The 24,693-nt window shown below is 40.2% G+C and overlaps 1 protein-coding gene across 3 annotated transcripts; it reads left to right on the plus strand.

Annotated features, from left to right (window-relative positions):
- The first annotated feature begins 256 nt into the window (after positions 1-256).
- zfyve21 (zinc finger, FYVE domain containing 21) lies at positions 257-24,686 on the plus strand. Of its 3 annotated transcripts, XM_057860109.1 has the most exons (8): positions 257-453; positions 7,525-7,575; positions 10,455-10,623; positions 14,850-14,925; positions 14,986-15,077; positions 21,150-21,203; positions 22,757-22,893; positions 22,964-24,682. In XM_057860109.1, exons 1-8 carry the CDS (start codon positions 328-330, stop codon positions 23,000-23,002), a joined length of 744 nt encoding a protein of 247 aa, XP_057716092.1. In that variant the 5' UTR covers positions 257-327; the 3' UTR covers positions 23,003-24,682. The 3 variants fall into 3 exon arrangements, 2 of the variants coding, with proteins under 2 accessions (XP_057716092.1, XP_057716093.1); XR_009067199.1 differs by lacking the exon at positions 22,964-24,682 and having other exon boundaries at positions 14,986-15,209; positions 22,757-22,839; XM_057860110.1 differs by lacking the exon at positions 21,150-21,203 and having other exon boundaries at positions 22,964-24,686.
- Positions 24,687-24,693: the final 7 nt, after the last annotated feature.

The following is a 24,693-nucleotide window of genomic DNA, read 5'->3' on the forward strand; positions in this document are numbered from 1 at the left end:
CTATCGGGGTCCCACCGGAGTGCTGCGACGCGACGGTAGGGGGGTGTACAGCTCCGTCGCTTTTACTCAAATTTATTTTTGCATTCAAACACATTTTTTGGGTTGAAGTGACTTCTTTTTTATTGAAAACATATAATTTGATTGAAGCATTTTTTTTGAAGTAACTTTTTTTGATTTAAAAAAAAAACAAATCTACCTCCCCACAAAAACAAATATTCACACTCCATACCAGTGGGTAGCGCTAGTGTGTCAATACGTTGTTTGCCAACCGCCACTAAACAGCAGAAGAAGAACAGACACGAACTGTCACTGGAGAAGAGAAAGAAAATGTCTTCGGTGCCCGACGGCAAGAAGCTGGTCCGCAGCCCGAGCGGCCTCCGAATGGTGGCCGAGAACGGCGCCTTCAACAGTCCCTTCTGCCTCGACGAACCCAGATGGGTGCCTGACAAGGATGTGAGTCGTTGTATACATCTTTTCTCCACCCTGGCGCTGATTTGAGTCAAACTAGCAGGAACTAGCTTGCGTGTTTCCGGTGGGACTTGCAAAATTAAAATGCGTTTACTTTGCTCTTTTCGATTGACAACCCATATTTTGTGATAAATGTTTTTGATGATCTTTGTAATATTTCATCAACATCTGTGTTGTGTTATATTATTTAAGTTAATAAACGTGTTTTACGACTAACGTGAGGTCAATATTTTGAATTGTTAGGTCAGCATCCTGTTTGTTCGTGCTAGCGGCGGTAACTTTGACGTCTTTTTCGCCAACACAGGCTAAGCTAACTTAACGAAAATATAAATGTTTTTAAAAGATATGGAAATTAACGTGTTTTTAAACTTCCATCTAACGATTTATTTCATTCCAATGCCAATTACGATCTTTTTTTGACGTGACGTCACAAAGATTTGTTTTGGTCAAGCCATTATATTAGTGTTGACTCTGCTAAAGGCGTTGTAACACAAACGAAGTGACCGTTAAGTGAATTATTCACCAATTGAATGTTTATTTAAAAATGATCTTCAACTTTTCCGAACGTTCTCCGTCCTTTTGTGACTTCCTGCGTGGATTTAGCATGTTCTCCCCGCCCATGAGTTGGGTTTCACTCCTATTTCTCGTTCCCCAAACTAGCGAATTGACTGACAACTTCTAAATGCCAGCAGCTGACATTTATAAACTGTCAGAGTTAGCATAACGTGTTAATTTCCAACATAGTATCGGTTAGCAACGTCACGGAAGGGGCGTGTCCATTTTGGGGATTTAAATGGGTCGTTCATGGGAACTCGTACAGTGGGGCAAATAAGTATTTAGTCAACCACCAATTGTGCAAGTTCTCCTACTTTAAAAGATTAAAGAGGCCTGTAATTGTCAACATGGGTAAACCTCAACCATGAGAGACAGAATGTGGGGAAAAAAAGCATAAAATTACATTGTTTGATTTTTAAAGAATTTATTTCGAAATTAGAGTGGAAAATAAGTATTTGGTCACCTACAAACAAGTAAGATTTCTTGCTGTCAAAGAGGTCTAACTTCTTCTAACGAGGTCTAACGAGGCTCAACTCGTTACCTGTATTAATGGCACCTGTTTTAACTCATTATCGGTATAAAAGACACCTGTCCACAATCTCAGTCAGTCACACTTCAAACTCCACTTTGGCCAAGATCAAAGAGCTGTCGAAGGACACCAGTGACAAAATTGTAGACCTGCACCAGGCTGGGAAGACTGAATCTGCAATAGGTAAAACGCTTGGTGTAAAGAAATCAACTGTGGGAGCAATTATTAGAAAATGGAAGACATAAAAGACCACGGATAATCTCCCTCGATCTGGGGCTTCATTCAAGAGCTCACCCCGTGGTGTCAAAATGATAACAAGAACGGTGAGCAAAAATGCCAGTACCACACGGGGGGACCTAGTGAATGACTTACAGAGAGCTGGGACCACAATAACAAAGGCTACCATCAGTAAAACAATGCGCCACCAGGGACTCAAATCCTGCACGTGTCCCCCTGCTGAAGAAAGCACACGTCCAGGCTCGTCTGCGGTTCACTAGAGAGCATTTGGATGATCCAGAAGAGGACTGGGAGAATGTGTTATGGTGAGATGAAACCAAAATAGAACTTTTTGGTAGAAACACAGGTTCTCGTGTTTGGAGGAGAAGGAATACTGAATTGCATCCGAAGAACACCATACCCACTGTGAAGTATGGGGGTAGAAACATCATGCTTTGTGGCTGTTTTTCTGCAAAGGGACCAGGACGACTGATCTGTGTAAAGGAAAGAATGAATGGGGCCATGTATCGAGAGATTTTGAGTGAAAATCTCTTTCCATCAGCAAGAGCATTGAAGATGAGACGTGGCTGGGTCTTTCAGCATGACAATGATCCCAAACACACAGCCAGGGCAACAAAGGAAAGGCTTCGTAAGAAGCATTTCAAGGTTCTGGAGAGGCCTAGCCAGTCTCCAGATTTCAACCCCATAGAAAATCTGTGCAGGGAGTTGAACGTCCGTGTTGCCCAACGACAGCCCCAAAACATCACTGTTCTAGTGGAGATCTGCATGGAGGAATGGGCCAATATACCAGCAACAGTGTGTGGAAAGCTTGTGAAGAGTTACAGAAAACGTTTGGCCTCCGTTAGTGCCAACAAAGGGTACATAACAAAGTACTGAGATGAACTTTTGGTATTGACCAAATACTTATTTTCCACCATGATTTGCAAATAAATTCTTTAAAAATCAAACAATGTGATTTTCTGTTTTTTTCCCCACATTCTGTCTCTCATGGTTGAGGTCTACCCATGTTGACAATTACAGGCCTCTCTAATATTTTCAAGTGGGAGAACTTGCACAATTAGTGGTTGACTAAATACTTTTTTGTCCCACTGTATTTCGTTGTAACGTTCAAACTCTATTAAAATACTTCAAGGAATCCTCGATCTTAAAGACATGTAGGCTCTAATAAACCACAATTGTTCTCTTGTACTAAAATATGTTGTTAGAAACACATAGAATGTTAAATCAATGGCGATATTTTATAATATTTAGTACATATTTTGACTGCTAGTTGGCGCCATGTTTTGTGGGCTTGGAGTGATGACGTAAATGGGACGTTTCCAATTGTGCACAACAATTGTGTATTGCTGCCTAAACTCGCTAAGTGAAATTCCACGATGTGCTGCTTTTGAATGCAATTTCCAGTCAATTGGAAACAAGGGGAGTGATGCGAGTCTCCACTGATTTCCTATTAACAAGAAGAGGAGAAAGGTTTGGGAAAATGCCTGTAGACTGACAAAATTTCCCAAGGACCCAAGGCTTTGTTCTTGCCATTTTTCTCCTACTGCGTTCAAGGCTTTTAGTCGATGACAACTTATGAGAAAGCTCACCAGAGCGGCTGGATATAAGTGGAGACTAAAATCAAATGCTGTTCCAACTCTTTTCCCTCACAAGAAGCCTCAACGCGCTCGGATAGTGAGTGAAATGCGTGCAATAAAGCGCCAAAGACAAGAAACTCTGGCTGCTCTCTTAACTCATTTGCTCCCAGAAACATATATATATATGTTCTATTTTTAAAAGCTTCATTGTCCTAAAAACTTATTTATAAGTCTTTTGCGTTTTTTTATTTTTTTTTTACAAGAAGCATATATAGCTTCCGCTCGATCTGAGAAACAAAGAACAAAGCTCCAAACCCATTTTAAAGCAATAAAACTGGCCACTGGAGGGCAGTAGCGCATTTTGTAAGACCAGGCAACCCGATTCAACAGCAATGAACGGCCGGGTAGCACGGTCGGAGCGCTGGCGGCTTGATGCCAGGCTGCGCGCCGACCGAACAAAACAACCGAGAGGACGCCTGGGAGGCCAGGCGCTGGACGACCGAGCAAAACGAGTGGGACCCCCAGTGCAGCGGCTCGCCGAGCAGACCCCGCAGAAACGCAAAAATAATCCATCTTTGTGAGACAGACAACGATAAGGGAAAAGTTTACACGTCTGACGTGGCGACAACAGCGTCATCTCGGCGACAAACCGTCATCTCTCAGTAGTCATGTGTGAATAAATTGTTACTTTGCTATCAAAAGCTAAATTTGTCTGGTTGTTCATGGTATTTTGTAAAAGGAAAACATTATTCAGATGTTTGGGATGTAACTAATGCAAAAAATAGCTTTGTTAAAGTCAAAGCTATATTTGAAATGTATGCGTTTACAAAAAGCTCATTTTCTCCGTTTTTTTCTTCAGAAATTGGAAAATTGCTCAAACTAAGCTATTTTCTAATGCTGATTTCTAAAGAATGGAAAAAGATATGAACTTTTTTTTCTGCTGAAAGAAGAGTCTAATCTTTCTTTTGGTGGGTTCCATGTTTATGTAGCAATAGAACAGAATTTTCTGTGGGCCTTGCAAAATCAGTCAAAATCCAGAAAAACTGCCGGGAGCGAAGGGCCTTGCTCTGGTGAAAATGGCTGGGAGTGAATGAGTTAAGCAGGCAAGCCGCTCCTGTCGCTACAGCGGTAGGCGAACGTTCGTGCGTACCGCTAGTCACAGAGGAAGCTAATAATTCACCTCGACTGTCAGTTCATCAGGCAGTAAGTGTGTCTGTTAGGTATTCACCTAATATGAGTGATGCTGCCACTCAAAACTGACCCAGACACGCCCGATGCAGCGGTACAGTGGCCAGCTGATGCGCACCGAGCACTTAAAATGGATCACCCTTACGTAGCTAAACGTGAGTTGGATGTACAAGACCTGGAGGACACTCGATCCCATGATTTGTTCCAGTCAGAATTTAATGAGGAGAGTCAGCCACGACACAATTCCGATCCTGACTATCACATGTGTGGATTCATAGTTTTATTACCATCAGTGAGAGTTTATAATGTCAATAGTCATGAAAATAAAAATGCACGAATGACAAGGTGTGTTCAAACTTTTGGCCGGTACTGTATGTAAAGCACACGACAGCTCTGGATGCTAACAATCTATATAATTATATTGGAATAAGTTTGATCACACAATAGCTTACCTTGAAGATCTGCGAGCAGAAACCGGAGTTCTCGACAGCATACACTCTCTCGCTCCGTTGTCATTGAGACGCACTTGCCGCAAGTACACCACCAGTTTTGCCCAACTCTTGTCTCATCAGGTATTTCCTGGTCTGCATTTTGCCTTTGCTGCTCGTCTTGTGAACGACCGACAGTGCTGTCCTTCACTTTTCAGCTGTGCTTCAAATTGGAAGGGCAGAATCAACGACATGTTAGGGTAGCTGACACGTTCGGTGGTGGGCCATGTGACGTCACAGCACTGTGACATCAACAAGAACGGCGACCTATCAGTTAAAATTAGAGAGGTCCGATCACGTCATTTTCAAAGTATCGGAATCGGCAAAAAATTATCGGCCATGCCTTTTTTTAATATGTATATATTTTTTAATTAAATCGTTTTCTAATTGTATTTAACGTTACAGACATAATATGTTTCACTCATCCAGAGTCTTTAGTTTAAGCTTAAAATAGGGTTATCAAATTTATCCCGATAACGGCGGTAATTAAAAAAAAAAAAAGTATCACGTTAAGATATTTAATGCAATTAATGCATGCACTGCACGACCCACTCACGTATTGTCGCGCTCAATCTGTAATAGCGCTGTTTTACCTATAGACCCTACCCACGTAACGTCACAACTCCACCCTCCTGACTGGTGCCGTCCAATTGTCCGTCAACACATCGTGTTTACCTGTTACGGCTAAGTACATTCCTCCTATTTACGGCGTGTTTTTCTGCTCGTTAACATTAATCATCAAAATGGTGAAGGCGTGTGTGGCGGTCGTTTGCAATAACAGAGAAGATAGACGGAGAGACTTGAAGTTCTACCGGATTCCGAGAGACCCGGAGAGGAGAGAGCGAGATGGGCTGCTGCAATTCGACGAGAAAACTGGGCTCCAAACGATTACCACAGATTATGTAGTAGTCATTTTATATCGGGTAAGATGCATTTAATATACATTTAGAGGGTTTTGGGCTGACAACCACAATTAAGATCATTGCTAGGCTAATCGCCGACAAGATACACGTATGTATGTAGTGAGAGTGCTATCGCTAGACCATATAAACATTAAAAGCCCTAGCTCCATTGACAAATGACATGAAATACATTAGACTTGACAGTGGATGTTAGCAAGAACAAAAGATTTTGAATTGAAAATTTCGTAACTCACCTTTCCAAGCACAAGATAGATTCCTGCCGAATTTTCGTGGACGAGGACCTGTTTCACCCAACCAGCAACAAAGTATTTATAAGCCTCCAAGCTCTTAAAGTTTTTCAAACTTTCGTGAGAATAGGCTGATTTTGTGTGGACAAGATAGTTGTAAATATCAGGGTAGCTGGCAGAGACAGCGGGTCGAAAAACATCGATTTAGGCATCAAATATGGATCTGGCGAATGGATAAACTGAAGCTTTTCCACATAACGCCTTTTATGCAACGCATCAAGTGAGTTTACGGCATCCGAAAGCACCGGGTCTTCCATGAAATGCATTATAAATTGCTCGATCAATTGAGACCATTGATAATACAGACACAAAATGACGGACAAGGGGGCGGAACAATACAGCGACCACGTGATTTTGTGACGTCGGTGGGTAGGGTCTATATAGATAGATAAAAGGCAGCGTAAAATGAGTAGAGTGAATTTTGGCAGCCTTTGGAGCCTTTTTTTAATTGGCTAAACACTTACGATCCCTCTCCCTACTATTAGAAATATCATGGGAAACAATGTGGGGAAACAAGGTAGCAATTAATCTTTTTCTTAACACCTTATGTTATTTTCCAACGCAGAGAAGATATATCAATTGGTAGCACTACGCACAGTCATGGTTCCACTTCCCATCATGCATTTGGGCATGGCTACAGAATCATTTACTGAAAGCTCAACAAATACACTAGATGGCAATATTTAGTCACAATATACAAAGTCACATTTATCCTTTAAGAATTACAAGTCTTTCTATCCGTGGATCCCTCTCACAGAAAGAATGTTAATAATGTAAATGCCATCTTGAGGATTTATTGTCATAATAAACAAATACAGTACTTATGTACTGTATGTTGAATGTATATATTCGTCCGAGTTTTATTCATTTTTTTTCTTAATGCATTGCCAAAATGTATATGATCGGGAAAAATTATCAGGAATGATTGGAATTGTATCGGGAGCAAAAAAAAGCAATCGGATCGGGAAATATCGGGATCGGAAGATACTCAAACAAAAACGATCGGGATCGGATCGGGAGCAAAACAACATGATCGGAACAACCCTACAAATTTTATTAAAACGAAAACATTAAGAGGGGTTTTAATATGAAATGATTATAACTCATACTAACACTTATCTTTAAAGAATTACATGTCTTTAATATCGAGGATCCCTTTAAAATATGCGATTTCACATGTGTTACCAAGGGTGTGAACAACTTGGAGATGTTTTACACAATCATCAGACATGTTGTTGTTTCCAACTTCCCGTTTTGTTTTCTTTTCTCCAGTGTCCCCGATGTATGCAGTGTGACACCAAGTTCGACTTCATCAAGCGCCGGGTCTGTTTTATTTCTTTTTTGACAGCGTTGCTAGGTGTTGTTTGTTCACTTAACTTATTGGCTGCCATTGACAATAGTAAACAAACCAGAGTGGCTCTAAAAATTAACTAATTTTATTAGTGGTGGGACTCTCTGGGTACCTCAAGATGCGATACAATTTGCGATACAAGGCTCACGATAACGATCATCTCACAATATGGCGAAATACTCGTCCTTCTAATAAAATAAGCATATTGTGATAAAGTTCAATACTTTCTGTAATATACTGATAAACATTCGACTTTCATATATTTTAGATTCATTACACACAACTGAAGTAGTTCAAGACTTTTATTGTTTTAATATTGATGATTTTGGCAAAAAAAGTCAAGAAAAAACAGAAATCACGATCTCAAAACATTTGCATATCATGAAAAGGTACTCTAAAGAAGTTACTAACCTAATCATCAGAATCAACGAATTAACTCAAACCCCTGCGAAAGATTCCTAAGGCTTTTAAAAATTCCCAGCCTGGTTCATTACTCAAAACCACAATCATGGGCAAGACTGCTGACCTTACTGCTGTCCAGAAGGCCATCATTGACACCCTCAAGCAAGAGGCTAAGACACAGAAAGAAATTTCTGAGTGAATAGAATGTTCCCAGAGTGCTGTATCAAGGCACCTCTGTGGGAAGGAAAAAGTGTGGCAGGAAATGCTGCACAACCAGAGGAGGTGACCGCATCCTGAGAAAGACTGAAAAAGGGCCGATTCCAGACCTTGGGGGACCTGCAGAAACAGTGGACTGAGTCAGGAGTAGAAACATCTAGAGCCACCGTGCACAGGCGTGTGCTGGAAATGGTCTACAGGTGCCGCATTCCCAGGTCAAGCCACTTTTGAACCTGAAACAGCAGCAGAAACGCTTAACCTGGGCTACAGAGAAGCAGCACTGGACTGTTGCTCAGTGGTTCAAAGTACTTTTTTCAGATGAAAGCAAGACTGGGGAGAAGGAAATGCCAAAATGCCTGAAGTCCAGTGTCAAGTACCCACAGTCAGTGATGGTCTGGGGTGCCATGTCAGCTGCTGGTGTTGGTCTACTATACTTTTGTCAAGGGCAAGATCAATGCAGCTAGCTATCATGAGATTTTGGAGCACTTCATGCATCCATCTACTGAAAAGCTTTATGGAGATGAAGATTTCATTTTTCAGCATGACCTGGCAACTGCTCACAGTGCCAAAACCACTGGTAAATGGTTTACTGACAATGACATTACTGTGCTCGATTGGCATGCCAACTCTCATGACCTGAACCCAAGGGCGTAGGTTTGCATAGGGACGATAGGGACATAACACAACCTTTTCAGGATGCTCAAATTGTCCCCACTAACTTTAAAGCAACCTTGTTTGCATTTTGTAATGAGTTCAGTTATACTAGTATATGTAATTTAGATTGTCTTCCCATATGTTGTAAGGATAGAATTTACCCTACCATTATTAAGCTAATTATTTTCATTATGTTCAGAGTACTTACATTTATCCCTTTTTACTTGCTGAATGTGCCAATCCAGCCCCCTGCCCCCAAACGCACGTTTGGTTGGCGGATGACTTGCCCCCGCCGCCCCCCCATCCCCAAAACACACACAGACACACGCAGCCCCGACAGATTCATGTCGACAACATGCCGCCTCCTCTGCCCCCTTCGAAGGGGAGAAATATTAGAAGTTTTTTTGGCCAGCAGCAGCTTCTGCAAATACTGTAACAAGATGTCAATGTTGTGGAGGTGGGGGGAAACACTAACACTAAACTAATTTTGCTACTGAAAGTCCAACCTGCATCATAGTTAGCATAACATAAACTGTGTGAACCTGCTAACCTGCAAAACTAATGCGGTCAGGACAGCCTCCACAAGGAATAACGAAGTCAAGCTAGCCATCCCTCATTTGGATCATTGTTTGCATTATGTGCATGACGGTAATGCTACGTGGTGGCTTCAGAGTCCGTCGTTTATTTAACATGAACATTAAATGACACAATAAAAAAATCTGTGAAATTAAATCACACATCAGAATTTCATGAGAGTACTTTGGTTCGAGCCTTGGGGAAGTGTAGTATGCCTAAGATGTAGATCAGTCCTTGGATATCTTGATGTTATATCGTCCCTACCAATGTTGAGACCAAACTTACGCCCTTGCCTGAACCCCATAGAGATTCTGTGGGATGTTGTGAAGAGGATGTTGAGAGACACCAGACCCAACACTGTGGATGAGCTTAAGGCCGCTATTAAAGCATCCTGGGCCTCCATGGCACCTCAGCAGTGCCACAGGCTGATTGCCTCCATGCCATGCCGCATTGAAGCAGTCATTTCAGCAAAAGGATTTCTGACCAAGTATTGAGTGCATAGCTGATATAATTAATTGAAGGTTGACTTTTTTTGTATTAAAAAACACTTTTTTGTATTGGTCGGATGAAATATGCTAATTTTTTTAGGTAGGGATCTTTGGTTTTCTTGACTTTTTTGCCAAAATCATCAATATTAAAACAATAAAAGGCTTGAACTACTTCAGTTGTGTGTAATGAATCTAAAATGTATGAAAGTCTAATGTTTATCAGTACATTACAGAAAATAATGAACTTTATCACAATATGCTAATTTTTTTAGAAGGACTAGTATATTGCTTGTCGATACATGGGTCAGTGAATAATTCTTCTAATTTTATTTTCATTATTATTCTTTTTTTAACGTTTCAACTGAACTCTTTCAGTGCCATTGACATAATAATAATAGCCGCCTAATCATGTGGGTCTTTTCATCATTCTACTGTAAATTGAAATGGGTTATCACAAGTGGACATCCAATCCATTTAAAGTTGGAGGGCTGGAAACGAATGAACATGTGTTACAGCACCACTGTCGGCGTTGCGGCCGCTGCTTCTGCGACAAGTGCTGCAGCAGGAAGGTGGCTCTGCCGCGCATGAGCTTCGTGGACCCAGTCAGGCAGTGCGCCCAGTGCTGCCTGCAGTCACACAAGGAGGGCGACTTCTACGAAAAGCAGATTAAAGTCCTGCTCGCAGGTGATTGATCCCTCGTCGACTTTTTTTAGCCGCTCTTTAAAATATCAGACTTTATATGACTATAGATATTATACATTTCAAACTAAATGTGCTTTGGTCTGATGCACACCATGAGACGATGAGGACGAGCAACATCACTTCTCTGTCGTCCGATAATTATACAATGGAGTGGGCACTTTGAAACAGGCATAAAATGCTCAATTTTAAAATGATGTTCAAATGGCTTGGTCTTTCATGTATGTCAGAGATGCAATAAATGAACTGAATTATTTTTTCAACATTCAGCCTGAGTCATAGCAATGTTCATACACTTTGTTATAAAACAACTGAAGAGTATTTCAGTTGCAAAAATCACTCGCTCTACGCCATAGAAATCCCCAGACGCAAAATGGCCGTCGGCTACTTACACCGCCGACTCTACCTTTAGAAATCCAGCCTTTTTTTTTTTTTTTTTTTTAAATCTACAGTATGTTTCAAACTATCCAGTATTTACTTGCGTCTTTAACGAAGTGATGCATTCACGGGTTAGGAAATTTTACCAGTTAAAGAATGATAGTGTTGTAGGTAGTATGATCGTATTTATTAGGGATGTCCCAATCACTTATTTGTGCACCCGAGTGCGGGTCACCTGATTTGGAGAATCTGCCGATACTGAGTTCCATAAAAAAAGGGGGGTTTTAACATGTTACTGTCCCACCATGCCACATTCATATTGTGAATTATTTCTAAGCAAGAATAACGTAGAAAATGTTTGTGTTTATTAATTAATTCATTGAGTGAGTCCAAGCTAACAAGCTAAATGATGATTGACGCATTCGGCGTCTTTGAATGTAGCGATCCCAAGCTTCTCTGGCAAGATCAAAGCTTCAATGCCTGTCAATCATCGTTAACTTTGGCAAGCAACTCGAGTGGACTGCCTGACCAACAAAAGCAGCAGGAGGGAGAGTGAGAGGCAGAAAAACATAATATATTTTTTTGATTAAAAACCCAATCCTTTTCACCAGATTCAGATCGGCCTAAATTTCCGATCACGTGATCTGATTGGGACATCCCTAATATTTCTTTGAAAAACTTAATGAAATATCTATTACTGTATATATATGTATATGTACATATAGTTTTTAGCATGGATCGCAGCAGGGCTGCCACCAACAATTATTTTGATAGTTAAATAATCACAAATTATTCTAATGAGTTAACTCAAAAAGTTAGATCACAAATACTACGTAACTATCAGTTGTCCAAAGCTAAAGCAGGTTTCATCAAGAACAACAGAAATCAGACAATATTGGCTGTTTTTTGCCCTTTTTGATTTTTTTTCCATTAAAGAGAAAAAAAAAATACAAGGATAATTTACAGTTTTAACTTTTTGGGGGAAAAAAAAATGGCGGAAAACACTCAGGTGACTCCGCTCTGAGACCCCCAAATTGGCCAAATTTCAAAATTGTCCGATATGCATGTGTGATACATCACTGGAAAGCATAACATCTCAATTTTCTGGGGGATGAAAATTTTTGAACATGAGGGCGTTTAAAAAAAAAAATTTTTTTTTTAAGCAAAACCCTAACTGGAGGTGAGAGCACGCGAGAGCAGAATTAAAGACGCCATGATTTTAACTAGTGATGCACCGATACCATTTTTTGGCCCCGATACCAATATCTGGCTGTGCAGTATCGGCCGATACCGTCACCACCCCGTTTATATATATATATATATATATATATATATATATATATATATATATATATACACCCCCCAAAACAGCTACATAATTGGATGTGAAATCATTGCTATCAAGGCTTTGTCAGGCTGTTGCTTACCTTTGCAAAGTAGGAAAAAGACTAATACAAAGTATAGTACTAGCCCAACAGTAAGAAAGTAAAAATAAATTCATAATAATAAACTGAATGAACTGAGAAAACTTTTTTTTAAACCTCTCAAAGGCCAAACAGTGCAACTTTCATGAAATTGTCACATTCTGCTGCTGGTTAGATTGTGTTTTGTTGCTGGGCTGTTAGAGGGGGCGTTCCTGACGTCGCACCTGAATCCAATACAGGCTCATCAATGCAGCATTTAAGCATGGCTGATCTCAGAGAAGGCTGCCGAGATATTTGCCTTGCTGATCGCCATTTGACATCTCGCACTATAGTCTCTCTACATTTGCTTGTTACACCCCTGCATTAGGTTTTTTCTGTTAGCGTGCTGCACTCGTTTGTAACCTCTACCCTGTGCAGGTATTTGAGTGTTTTTATTTTGGCTTTTTGGCTCGCTGCCTATCGTCTTAGTTAACCTTCAAGTTTGTAGTATTGAGCTCCGTTGACCTGCTGTCATGGACTCCTTTTGTTATTTCTACTATCCCGCGATCGCCTGTTATTTTTTGTTTGTAATCATTAAACCCTTGCACGTACCCCCGCTTGTTGTCCGCTTCGAGGTCCAACCTTGTTTCCGCATTTGCGGACGCTAACAATTATAAGTAATAATAATTGACCACAGCATCCGTCTCTCTATTAGCCTCCTTTTTTCGGGAGGGGGGAGTCCCTTATTTCTATTTCTGAAAGGTGGCAACCCTACTTTGGAAACAGTTCCCAAATTACTGCAGCATTTCTTTAAGTAAAAGACAAAGTAAAGTTGACGTCGTGAATTTACCAGAGATTGTTGCACCGGTCCAGCGCCCTTCCTCTGGATATCAGTCCTGCTCTTGCAGGCTCAAACTCGTTGTGTTGGTTCACGTTTCGTCTTCAAATGTTTTATCAGGTTCGGGGTATTGAAACTGGCCGATTTAACTCCACATCTTCAAACTTTCAGGCCGCAAATCTTGCATGCAGCCATTGATTTTAATCGACGGGATTTGTATTTTGAAAAATTTCCCGACCGCCGCCATTTCTCCTGGTTTATTTTTCCTTCATATGAAAATGCACCCTTGTCATTGGTCGGGAGTGGCTATTGGCCCGTTCTCATTGGTCTGGATCAGGCCAATAGCGATAGCTGCTTGGTGTTCACGTGTCATCACACAAAACAGAGACAGAGTGTAGTGAGCGCCAGGAGAAAAAAAAAAGGCTGCGGTCAAATGTCATAATAATGGACCGGTAAATGGTATCGGCGCCGTCTTTGTTGGTACTCGCCGATACCGATACCACCATTTCTGGCCGGATCGGCGCCCCCTGTTGATACCAGTATCGGTATCGGTGCATCTCTAATTTTAACGCGATACTATCGCGTACTTACCTTGTTTCGATCCAAAAACTCCATGTAGCATGTATCACTGAGTGTCAAGACACAGCTGTGAATGGCGACAGATGGATTTTTGGGGAATTTTACGGGTGAACCATGGTAATATAACAAGGATCGCGATGCAGAAATCGCAGACATCAAGGAGTGGTCGAGATTTTCATTTTCATATATCTACCCTTTTAAATGTTTTTTTTTTTTTCTTTCAATTTTTCTTTTTTTGGATCGATTATTTAGCATCTAAAATATTGGGGAAAATGTGACAGTAACGAAAAAAATGCAATTAAGCGATAGTTATGAGGTAGATTCGTGACTTTTTTACAGATGCCAATTTTTTCATTGTGACGTAATTTTTTAAAAGTTTAAAATATGGGAATGAATAATTTTTTAAAGTTGTTTTTTTTTTTAAAACTAAATATTAGACATCAATTAATGATTCTAAGCCTAAAATTACGTACATTTCAAATAAGAAATGCGATTACTTACCATCTTCTCATGGCTAGGTTGAAACAAAAGCGGTTGCGCGACGCTTGTAAACGGGGGTTTTCAGGGTAAAACGGACAAATTAAAAATAGTTCAGGGACTTATTGCGCCATGAATCTGCGATGGCAGCATATAGACATATTGTTCTATCAAACACAACAGTTCTTTCGGCTTGAAATACAGCAGGTTATTTTAGAGAGGGGTGCAAGAGCTGAAACTGCTTTTTCAGTCTTGTCTTTGTTTTCCGCCATATATATGATTCATAGGAAAATCAATGTCATTAATTCTTTGTCGCAGCCCTAGTGATAAGTTTTGTATCATAATGTGCTAGGTTTCACATTTTAACATAATTAATTGGATGTTTGAATGTGATCAGTTTTATATTTTAACATACACTTCATGTTAAAACCTGGTAAACAGAATTTCTCACATTTAACGTGCAATGCATCTCAATGTTTTTTAATCTGGTGTGAATATGTTTCGAGTCATTTTTGTGTGTTTGTGTGAATGCACAGGAGGTACCTTCATGGTCACCCTGGGATCGTCAGACAAGTGCGAAACCATGACCTGCCGCCTTTCTAACAATCACAGGTGATGACTTTTAAGCCCTCAGCTGCTGTCAGTGGCATGTTAACACACGGTGCTTGTCAGGTACCTGTTCCTGGATGGCGAAAGCCACTTCGAAGTGGAGTTGTCTCGCATCACCAGCATGCAAATCCTGACTGACGCAACAAGTCCAGGAGGTGAGACGAGAAACCCTATAACTCTTTTGTTTGATTTGACGTGGAATAGAGGGTCAGAGTGGCGTCTGTTGGTGGCTGCACAACTCATTCGCTGCCATTGACGGTGAGAAGCCGTCTTTTGCTGTCAATGAGGTATCCTAATGTTAAATGGTTCCACTAACACTTGTTAAATCTTTGATACGGTACCTTGATTTACATCATTTCAATGGGGAAAACTCATTTGGAAACTGAGTTAATAGAGTAACAATTCTAATTTCAGTTAAAGAAGCAATATTTAAGATTTGTGGCCCAAAACAGTAGTGCAACCAGGATCAAAATATTGAAGCGTATAACATCCCAGTCTGCTTTGGGTTGCCAGCCGTAGTTTTCTCAACAACATAAACACACTGGCAAATAATATTTTATTTGGTAATGCATTGACAGCATCCCCAAAGACGATTTTATCCCCCCATCTATTTTAATTCTAATTAGCGATCAACATACCATACGTAAAGACCCTATTTTTGCTGCAGTCAATCGACCCTCATTGCTAAACATTATTTAAGTCGTGCAACATTGGTACCTGTCGTCATTTTTTTTTTTTTTACCTCTTCATCAGTTGTCTCCATTGTTTGAAATCCTCTTCAATGTCTCTTCTTGTTTTGTTTCTGAATTTGTCATGACTCCTTTGACATTCGGAACTAGTTTTTTTTTTTTTTTTTTTTGCATATTTGCTCTATTGGTACACATGGCATCATTCTGACTAAAAGCAACCTTAGTTTATGTAGCCTACAGCAGGGGTCCCCAACCTTTTTTGCACCACGGACCGGTGTGATTTGGGTCTTTTTTTCACAGACCGGTGTTCTGTCAAATTTTGCACCCTTATAAAATTTTGCTCCCAAAGCTTTTGTGGCGGTGAAAAAAAGCCCTCTATTATATTCAGTTGGACTCTCAATGTTATCCAACATTGCTAAACAACTATTAACATCATACACATACATGTGCAACACAAAAATGGCGTAAATTAATGCTTAACGATACGGCAAAGTCGTTAAGTGAGAGAGCTGCGTGCAGTTGCAGTTGTTGTGTGCAGCTAACATGGCAAATGTAAGTTAATATTCCTTTCTTTAAAGAAAGTTTGTTGTGTGTACTTTGGAATCGCTGCATTCGCGGTCATTTTTAAAGTTAGGCGCATGCCAAATTTGTTAGAACACCGGCAATGTGTGGCAGAAAAATACAGCAAATATAAAATCACATTTGTTTTTAGCCCCATCGTGTTAAGTGCAGGGAAAATACAACTCACCCGCTGAATCAGTGGGAGGCCTGACCTTGTTTCGTTTGTTTCAGTGCTCTCCTAGCGATGTCAGGATATTCTGAAATGACATTAATCCAGAACCTCTGTAGAGTTGTTGTCTCAAATGTACATTTAAGGTCAACGTGATTTGCGATCTCTACAAGCTTATATTCCTGCTCCACAGACACCACTCGAATCACTCAGTTTATTCACATACAGGTCACGAATCCACTCCTTCGCAGTTCGTGGGTCTTTAGTGATTGGGAAGTAGCATAGATTTTATTTTCTTCAAGGTTGTAGGCTCATCTTCTGGCCCGTGAGGTTCCCTTTTCCCCTTAAAAAATCTGTCCAAAGACGTCTGTTTTTCAGTCATTCTGCTGTGGGGGCTAATTATTTCCGGGAACAAATGTGATCAGCGACAACCTACGTCATATGTTATTATCGAGGCAAAGCGCACATAGATATACAAAACAAGATGTACTGCTAACAGTACAATCAATGCATTTCTATGACGACATCCCATTCTGTAGTTGTATATCTATAGAGTAGACAGGGATATTGGTGTGTTAAGCCGTACAGGCCAAAGTCAATCGGCCAGAACACAGTCGTTAATAAATTATTTATCATTTCTGCGCGGCCCGGTACCAAATGCGCCACGGACCGGTACCGGTCCGCCGCCCAGTCGTTGGGGACCCCTGGCCTACAGGACTGTTGCAACCTGGACGAAGACAAAAAACTGAGCTTGTAATCGGGTGATGGTGGAGGGCGGAACATCCGTTGTAAGCACAGAATCAAAACAATAACTTTTACAGGTTGACAATCGACTTCAAACATGGGAAAATCTCGGCTCAACTATTTAAATATTTTTCATTCAATCAGGGTTCATGCGGGTCATTAAAAAGGATTAAAAGTCATTAAATGGATTTTGTAAAAATTCAAGCCTTAAAAAGCATTAAACTAAATGTTGGAGGCAATAAAAATGACGGGTTGAGGTATGGGTGTTTATGCTTCTCAGTTTTGCTTCCTATAGACCCTACCCACGTGACGTCACAACTCCGCTCTCCTGAATGGTACCGCCCAATTGTCCGTCAAAACATAGTGTTAACCTGTTACGGCTACGTACATTCCTCCTATTTACGGCGTGTTTTTCTGCTCCTTAACATTAATAATCAAAATGGTGAAGGCGTGTGTGGCTGTTGGTTGCACTAACAGAGAAGATGGAAGGAGAGACTTGAAGTTTTACCGTATTCCGAGGGATCCAAAGAGGAGAGCGAAATGGACGGCTGCAATTCGACGTGAAAACTGGGCACCAAAAAATCACCACAGACTATGTAGTAGTCATTTTATATCCGGTAAGATGCATTTAAGATATACTTAGAGGGTTTTGGGCTGACAAATAACCACAATTAAGATCATTGCTAGGCTAATCGCCGACAACATACACGTATGTATGTAGTGAGAGTGCTATCGCTAAACCATATAAACATTAAAAGCCTTAACTCCATTGACAAACGACATGAAATACATTAGACTTGACAGTGGATGTTAGCAATAACAAAAGATTTTGAATTGAAAATTTCGTAACTCACCTTTCCAAGCACAAGATAGATTCCTGCCGAATTTTCGTGGACGAGGACCTGTTTCACCCAACCAGCAACGAAGTATTTATAAGCCTCCAAGCTCTTGAAGTTTTTCAAATTTTCGTGAGAATAGGCTGATTTTGTGTGGACAAGATAATTGTAAATATCAGCGTAGCAGATGTCAGGCAGACAGGGCGAAGACAGTGGGTCGAAAAACATCGATTTGGGCATCAAATATGGATCTGGCGACTGTATAGAACGAAGCTTTTCCACATAACGCCTTTTATGCAACACATCCAGTGAGTTTACGGCATCAGAAAGCACCGGGTCTTCCATGAAATGCATTTTAAATTCCTCGATCAATTGAAACCAATGCTAATACAGAGACAAAATGACGGACAAGTGGGCGGAACCATACAGCGAGCACGTGGTTTTGTGACGTCGGTGGGTAGGGTCTATAAGAGTTACGTCATCTAAGCCTGTCGCGATATGCAATAAGTCAAATTAGTTGATTACATATGAGACTCCAGTAGCTTTCACAGATGTTTATTGGCCATCAACACGCCGTGGAATTAAAGTTCAGACATACAAAAAAAGGAAACACTTCTATATTAAACATTGTAAAACGTTAGCATTGCTACATTGAGGCTAATGAAAAAAAAGACATTGTACTAACCACTTTATTCTGCTAAAAAAAAAAAAGTGACTGTCTTCTCCACAGCGCAGAATTGCGGATAGAAGGTGCTGGATTTAAGAATTTTCAAGCCATGCGAACAAAAGAAAAAAAAAAATCTATTACTGATACAACATGCATGAGGAAAGAGAAGTGCATTTTTTTTGTTTCTTTTTACTGAGTGTAAAGCCTACGGTTGGTGGCTTAGCAAACGTACTTCCGGTGAACATTTCAAAATAAAAGCATGTCATGTTCACATTTCGGGAGGCAATCTCGTATACCGTATTGTCCCGAATATAAGACGGCCCTGATTATAAGACGACCCCCTCTTTTTCAAGACTCAAGTTCGAAAAAAAGACTTTTTGAAACCAAATTATTTTTTATACAGAAAATAATTACAGTACATCCGAAACAAATGATTATAACAATATATTTGAGAGAAAAAGCATGTTATTTTGCCTCATTCAAATCTTAATATCTGAACATTTAAATATGTAAACTAAAGTGCAATCACATTCGTAAATAAATGGCTTCTGGTTTTTGAAATGTAAATAAACCAATCTTTTGTGATAAAACAACAAAATTGCAATAAGTGCATTAACCATCAAAGTGAAGTCTAACGGTAACTGTAGTCTTGAAACAAATCTGAATAAGGAAAAACATTGCAATAAAATAATGCAAACTGGTTAAACTTGAGAATAGCTGAGATCTATCATGACAGAACATTACTTCAGTGATATCTGGCGCCATCTAGCGTCGTGAATGGGTATAATGTCTAGACCCGCGAATATAAGACGACCAAAGAGCTGTCGAAGGACACCAGTGACAAAATTGTAAACCTGCACCAGGCTGGGAAGACTGAATCTGCTATAGGTAAAACGCTTGGTGTAAAGAAATCAACTGTGGGAGCAATTATTAGAAAATGGAAAACATACAAGACCAATGATGATCTCCCTCGATCTGGGGCTCCATGCAAAATCTCACCCCGTGGCGTCAAAATGATAACAAGAACAGTGAGCAAAAATCCCAGAACCACACGGGGGGACCTAGTGAATGACCTACAGAGAGCTGGGACCTCAGTAACAAAGGCTACTATCAGTAACGCAATGCGCCGCCAGGGACTCAAATCCTGCACGCCCAGACGTGTCCCCCTGCTGAAGAAAGCACACGCCCAGGCCTGTCTGCGGTTCGCTAGAGAGCATTTGGATGATCCAGAAGAGGACTGGGAGAATGTGTTATGGTCAGATGAAACCAAAATAGAACTTTTTGGTAGAAACACAGGTTCTCGTGTTTGGAGGAGAAAGACTACTGAATTGCATCCGAAGAACACCATACCCACTGTGAAGCATGGGGGTGGAAACATCATGCTTTGGGGCTGTTTTTCTGCAAAGGGACCAGGGCGAATGATCTGTGTAAAGGAAAGAATGAATAGGGCCATGTATCGAGAGATTTTGAGTGAAAATCTCCTTCCATCAGCAAGGGCATTGAAGATGAGACGTGGCTGGGTCTTTCAGCATGACAATTATCCCAAACACACAGCCAGGGCAACAAAGGAGTGGCTTCGTAAAAAGCATTTCAAGGTCCTGGAGTGGCCTAGCAAGTCTCCAGATCTCAACCCCATAGAAAATCTGTGGAGGGAGTTGAAAGTCCGTGTTGCCCAACGACAGCCCCAAAACATCACTGCTCTAGAGGAGATCTGCATGGAGGAATGGGCCCAAACACCAGCAACAGTGTGTGAAAAGCTTGTGAAGAGTTACAGAAAATGTTTGGCCTCCGTTATTGCCAACAAAGGGTACATAAAGTATTGAGAAGAACTTTTGGCATTGACCAAATACTTATTTTCCACCATGATTTGCAAATAAATTCTTTAAAAATCAAACAATGTGATTTTCTTTTTTTTTTTTCCCCACATTCTGTCTCTCATGGTTGAGGTTTACCCATATTGACAATTACAGGCCTCTCTAATATTTTCAAGTGGGAGAACTTGCACAATTAGTGGTTGACTAAATACTTATTTGCCCCACTGTATATCACCATTTCGATACTTTGTCACACCCCTACTCCTTATGCTGTCTTCCGTTTCCACCATGGCAAGCGACAGTACCTCGACCAATGAGATGAGTGGCATTTCCTATTGTCTGTCAGCTCAAAAGCAGGAGAGGCGGGATACGTTTCCCTGCATAGTCTTGTAAAGCACCATACCAGCATTCGTTCTTTCTATAAATAAGACACTATTTTTGAGTTTAATAATAATATGGGGAAAAAGCGTGTCCCTTGAAAGCTAAATACGGGACGTGTACTTTTTTATGTGAATATGGGACAATTCCGTTTTTCAAGGGATGGTTGGCAACCCTAGGCACGGACATTAAAATTAGTTTAAAGTGGCATCAAATGAAATTTGCTGATACCTGTAGAAAACCTGTTAATGAATAATTCAAGTTCAAATCTTACATATTGGTCCTATAAGGACCTCAACTCATAAGTCAAGGTACCGCTGTATTAACTCTTGCGCCTCTTCTCTCATCTGCTGCTTTGACTGTGGTCAGAGAATGACGTTGACACTTACACCAGCCTGCTGGATGGCGATTACGCCTGCGAAGGTTAGCATCACTTTCCCGCCGTCTTTCCAGCCGCACCGAACTCGACATTTCACCACTCGGAACATCTTTGCATTCATTTCAAGTCATTGTGGTTATCATGAAATGTTTTGTTTTGACATTTATTTCCGAGTGAAGGGCTGGTCATGTCAGTCACTGTATTCTTTTTTAATTTTATTGCTGTTGGCATTCTGATGTTGCATGGTTTTTGTTTTGAAATGCATGTCACAGTGATTCCTCCTGTTACATTTGAAGATCTTTATGGTAGCATTTGTTCGTCATTTTCGGGTTTGTTCTGGTGTGGTGTGGTTTTTGTTTTGAAAATCATATGAGAGTGAAGCATCTGTCACCTCGAGGTTGTTTGTGGTAGCATTCACTGTTGTCAATTAGCTTGTTTTGTTTTTACATTCCTGTGGTGGCATTCTGCTATCATGTGTTTTTTGTTTTGAAAAGCATGCTATACAAGAGTGATCCTTCCTGTTACTTTAAAGAATCTATTGGTAGCTATAATATAAATTAGTTCATTTTTTAGTGGGTGGGTCCAAGGCAGCTGAGAAAGGAAGACTAATTAGGATGTAATTTAATAACATTTGATTGATTTTTGGATGGAATTGTGTCCAAAATACGGTCTTTCATTTTAAAGTCACTTGCTGTATTATTTCATAGCACCTTTAACTAAGCCTGGGCGATATGACAAAAATTGTTATCACGATAAAAGTTTTCCTATCAGTCGAAATCGATATTCCTCATGATAATTTTAAAACGCAGTGTACTGTGAAACCCATACATGCAATCCAACCCATACGTCCATATTTTGTATATTCATCAGATTTTGTTGCACTGCTCACCCCAAATGATTGTCAGTACTTATAGTAGATTCTAAAAGAGGAAATAAAGAAGTTAAGGAAGAACTTTTATTTTTTTAAGCTTGTAATCAAGTATCAAAACTCACAAAAGTCAAACAAAGCAAACTGTAGTAAACAAAATAGAATATAAATTAAACAAATGCCAGATTGGGGGCCCCCTATTGGTCAGGGGCCCTAAGCAGCTGCATAGTGTGCGTATAGGCTGGGCCGGCCCTGGACAAAATACACAACCTTCTCCTTTTCATATTTTTGTTCGAGCAAAATTGGTGGATAGAAGACTGTAGAAGAGTATGTATGCATGTACTGTTTACAACATTGCTGTCACAATAAGCTAAGAAATTTTGGGTGTATCTGACGTCACAAGCGATAACGGACTGTCTGAAATAATCACATTTGTTTGTGACTAGAACACTTCTGGCATTTAAAAAAAGGCTGCGCATGGCAATTTACTGGAAATCTTGGCCTTTATGGCCCCGTTTTTCTCAGCTATGAGATAGCAGAAAAACAAAATTCTTCAGCAAGATTCTTTCTGCTTGGATGCACTTGATCAAAAAGGTTAAAATTCCTTTAGGTCATATAGTTTGACCCACCCCCCGGTTTTGTTTACATTCTAGTGTAGCACTATTGTTGTTTTTAAAAGCACGTTTAGACCCTACTTCTAAGTGGGTATTCTTATGTGTATGTGCCCAGCCACATCACCGCGCCCCAGCGGCATGCTTGTCCACTACAAACCGGCAGGCTCGCAGGAAGCGCAGCAGCTGCGATTGGACGCCACCAATAACGACGACAAGAAGACGCCCGCCTCGTGGCTGGCGGCCATGCACAAGGTCCGACGACCGCTCGCTTTGACTGTATCTTTTGATGTGTCGATCTTTATGCCCGCTTCCTGTTTTGCAGGCGGCCAAGCTGCTGCACGAGTCCCGGGACCACCAGTGAGCGTTCAGCACCGGACCACCCGGTCCACATCGGAATCCCGCTGCCAAAAGAAGCTTTCCTCAAAAGTCGCCAGACTCCATTACGTACTCGTCTCGACTTTGTTTACTACTTTCGACGTGGGCCATTTTGTCTTTGCCGTTTCTACTAAGAACTTTCTTGACTCACAGAAACAAAAACATTCTCAGTGCTCCTCAGGTTAAATATTTGAGCATTTATTCTTAACTCATTGGCTGCCATTGACAATGATAGATGTCCAATCCACTCCCAACCCAAATGGATTGGATCTCTATCGCCGCCAATGGACCGGCACACTAGTAGTCCAACTATGTTACTTCTGAGACAGAACTGCACTAGAATTGACGACAGAGCGTCTACTCGCGCATGGACCTTGCCTTGGCTGGATGTCAGGTGTTTCATGGTGGAGCGTTAAAGGCATTGTGGGAAATGTTGCCTGAAAGGTTTTGGACCTACAGTACTTATTAGTATGTTCATCATTGTTTATTTTCCTTACTCTAGAAAGCTGGACCTCTAACATTTGGGAACAAAAAGTTTTTAGAAAGGAGTAGATGGTTAGGGGTCAAAGTTTAGTGGCCTCCACATGGTCAGTATCGTTTTAGTCAATAGAAATTAAACAATTTATCGATGTTGCAGCTTTACATATTTGTGATTTGGCATCGCCAAATTTGCATATATGAATGGGAAGTGATCTGGAAATGCCCTAAACTCAAAGCAAGTGTCACAATAGTTTTTCTTTCGACTAGCATCAAATCATTCCCACATAGTTTTGATGTTAGTCTGCTCCTTATTAAGTTTTTCAAGACTGGAGCATCCATTTTAAGTTTAATTAGCTCAATTAGCTTTTAGCAAATGGGATCATACTGAAAAATACAATTAGATTTTCCAATATTTTTCATTACCTCAGCCCGTTTTCCTACTTCAAATTTGACAGGTCCATCTATTCATTTTCCAAATCAGTCCGGCTGATTGTCTTCTGAGAAGATGACACCCCACACTGAAAATACCTGGATTGGAGCTTTTTATATGAGCACAAAAGCAAACAGATGAAGGACAACTCTTACCTTTTAATCACGTTGAGGTGACAAAATGTGTTCTTGAGCTTTTAACACTGCTGCTAAGAGTTTATTTTTCTAAACAGCTTCACTCAAGTGTTTGTAATTGTTGTGTGCACTTGAAGGCTTTTGTACGCCAACGCCTCATTGACAGCAATTGGAAATAAAAAGCAGTATTTCGACTTTGAGCTTCTTTAACGCAACATTACGTAGACACATTCACTTCTATGCTTGTATTTTTCAGATTCAATTTTATAGTTCTATTTATTTGACCCCTATGAAAAAGATTACTATGCAATTGTTTTTGCATACATCCATTTCTACATGTATTTTATATTTTTTAATTTTTTTATTTATTTAAAAAAATTTTTATTATTTAACTTTTTTAAGGAATTTGGCAATTTGTTGACAAAATGCTAGTTTGTTATTGGCCTTGTTTTCCAAAATGTATTTTTTTTTTGTTTAGATAATTGGATTTGGTTGTTTTACCACTATAATGAAAAAAAGTTACAAATTTATGCTGTGTGTATTTATATGAATGTTAAATACAATAATCTGGACACCTTGGGAAATTTTGTTTTTTTTTTTGTGCAATTTAATGAAATGTATCGAAATTTAGAT

The sequence above is a fragment of the Corythoichthys intestinalis genome, chromosome 15 (assembly GCF_030265065.1).
Source record: "Corythoichthys intestinalis isolate RoL2023-P3 chromosome 15, ASM3026506v1, whole genome shotgun sequence".
In the NCBI taxonomy this organism is placed as follows: Eukaryota; Metazoa; Chordata; class Actinopteri; order Syngnathiformes; family Syngnathidae; genus Corythoichthys; species Corythoichthys intestinalis.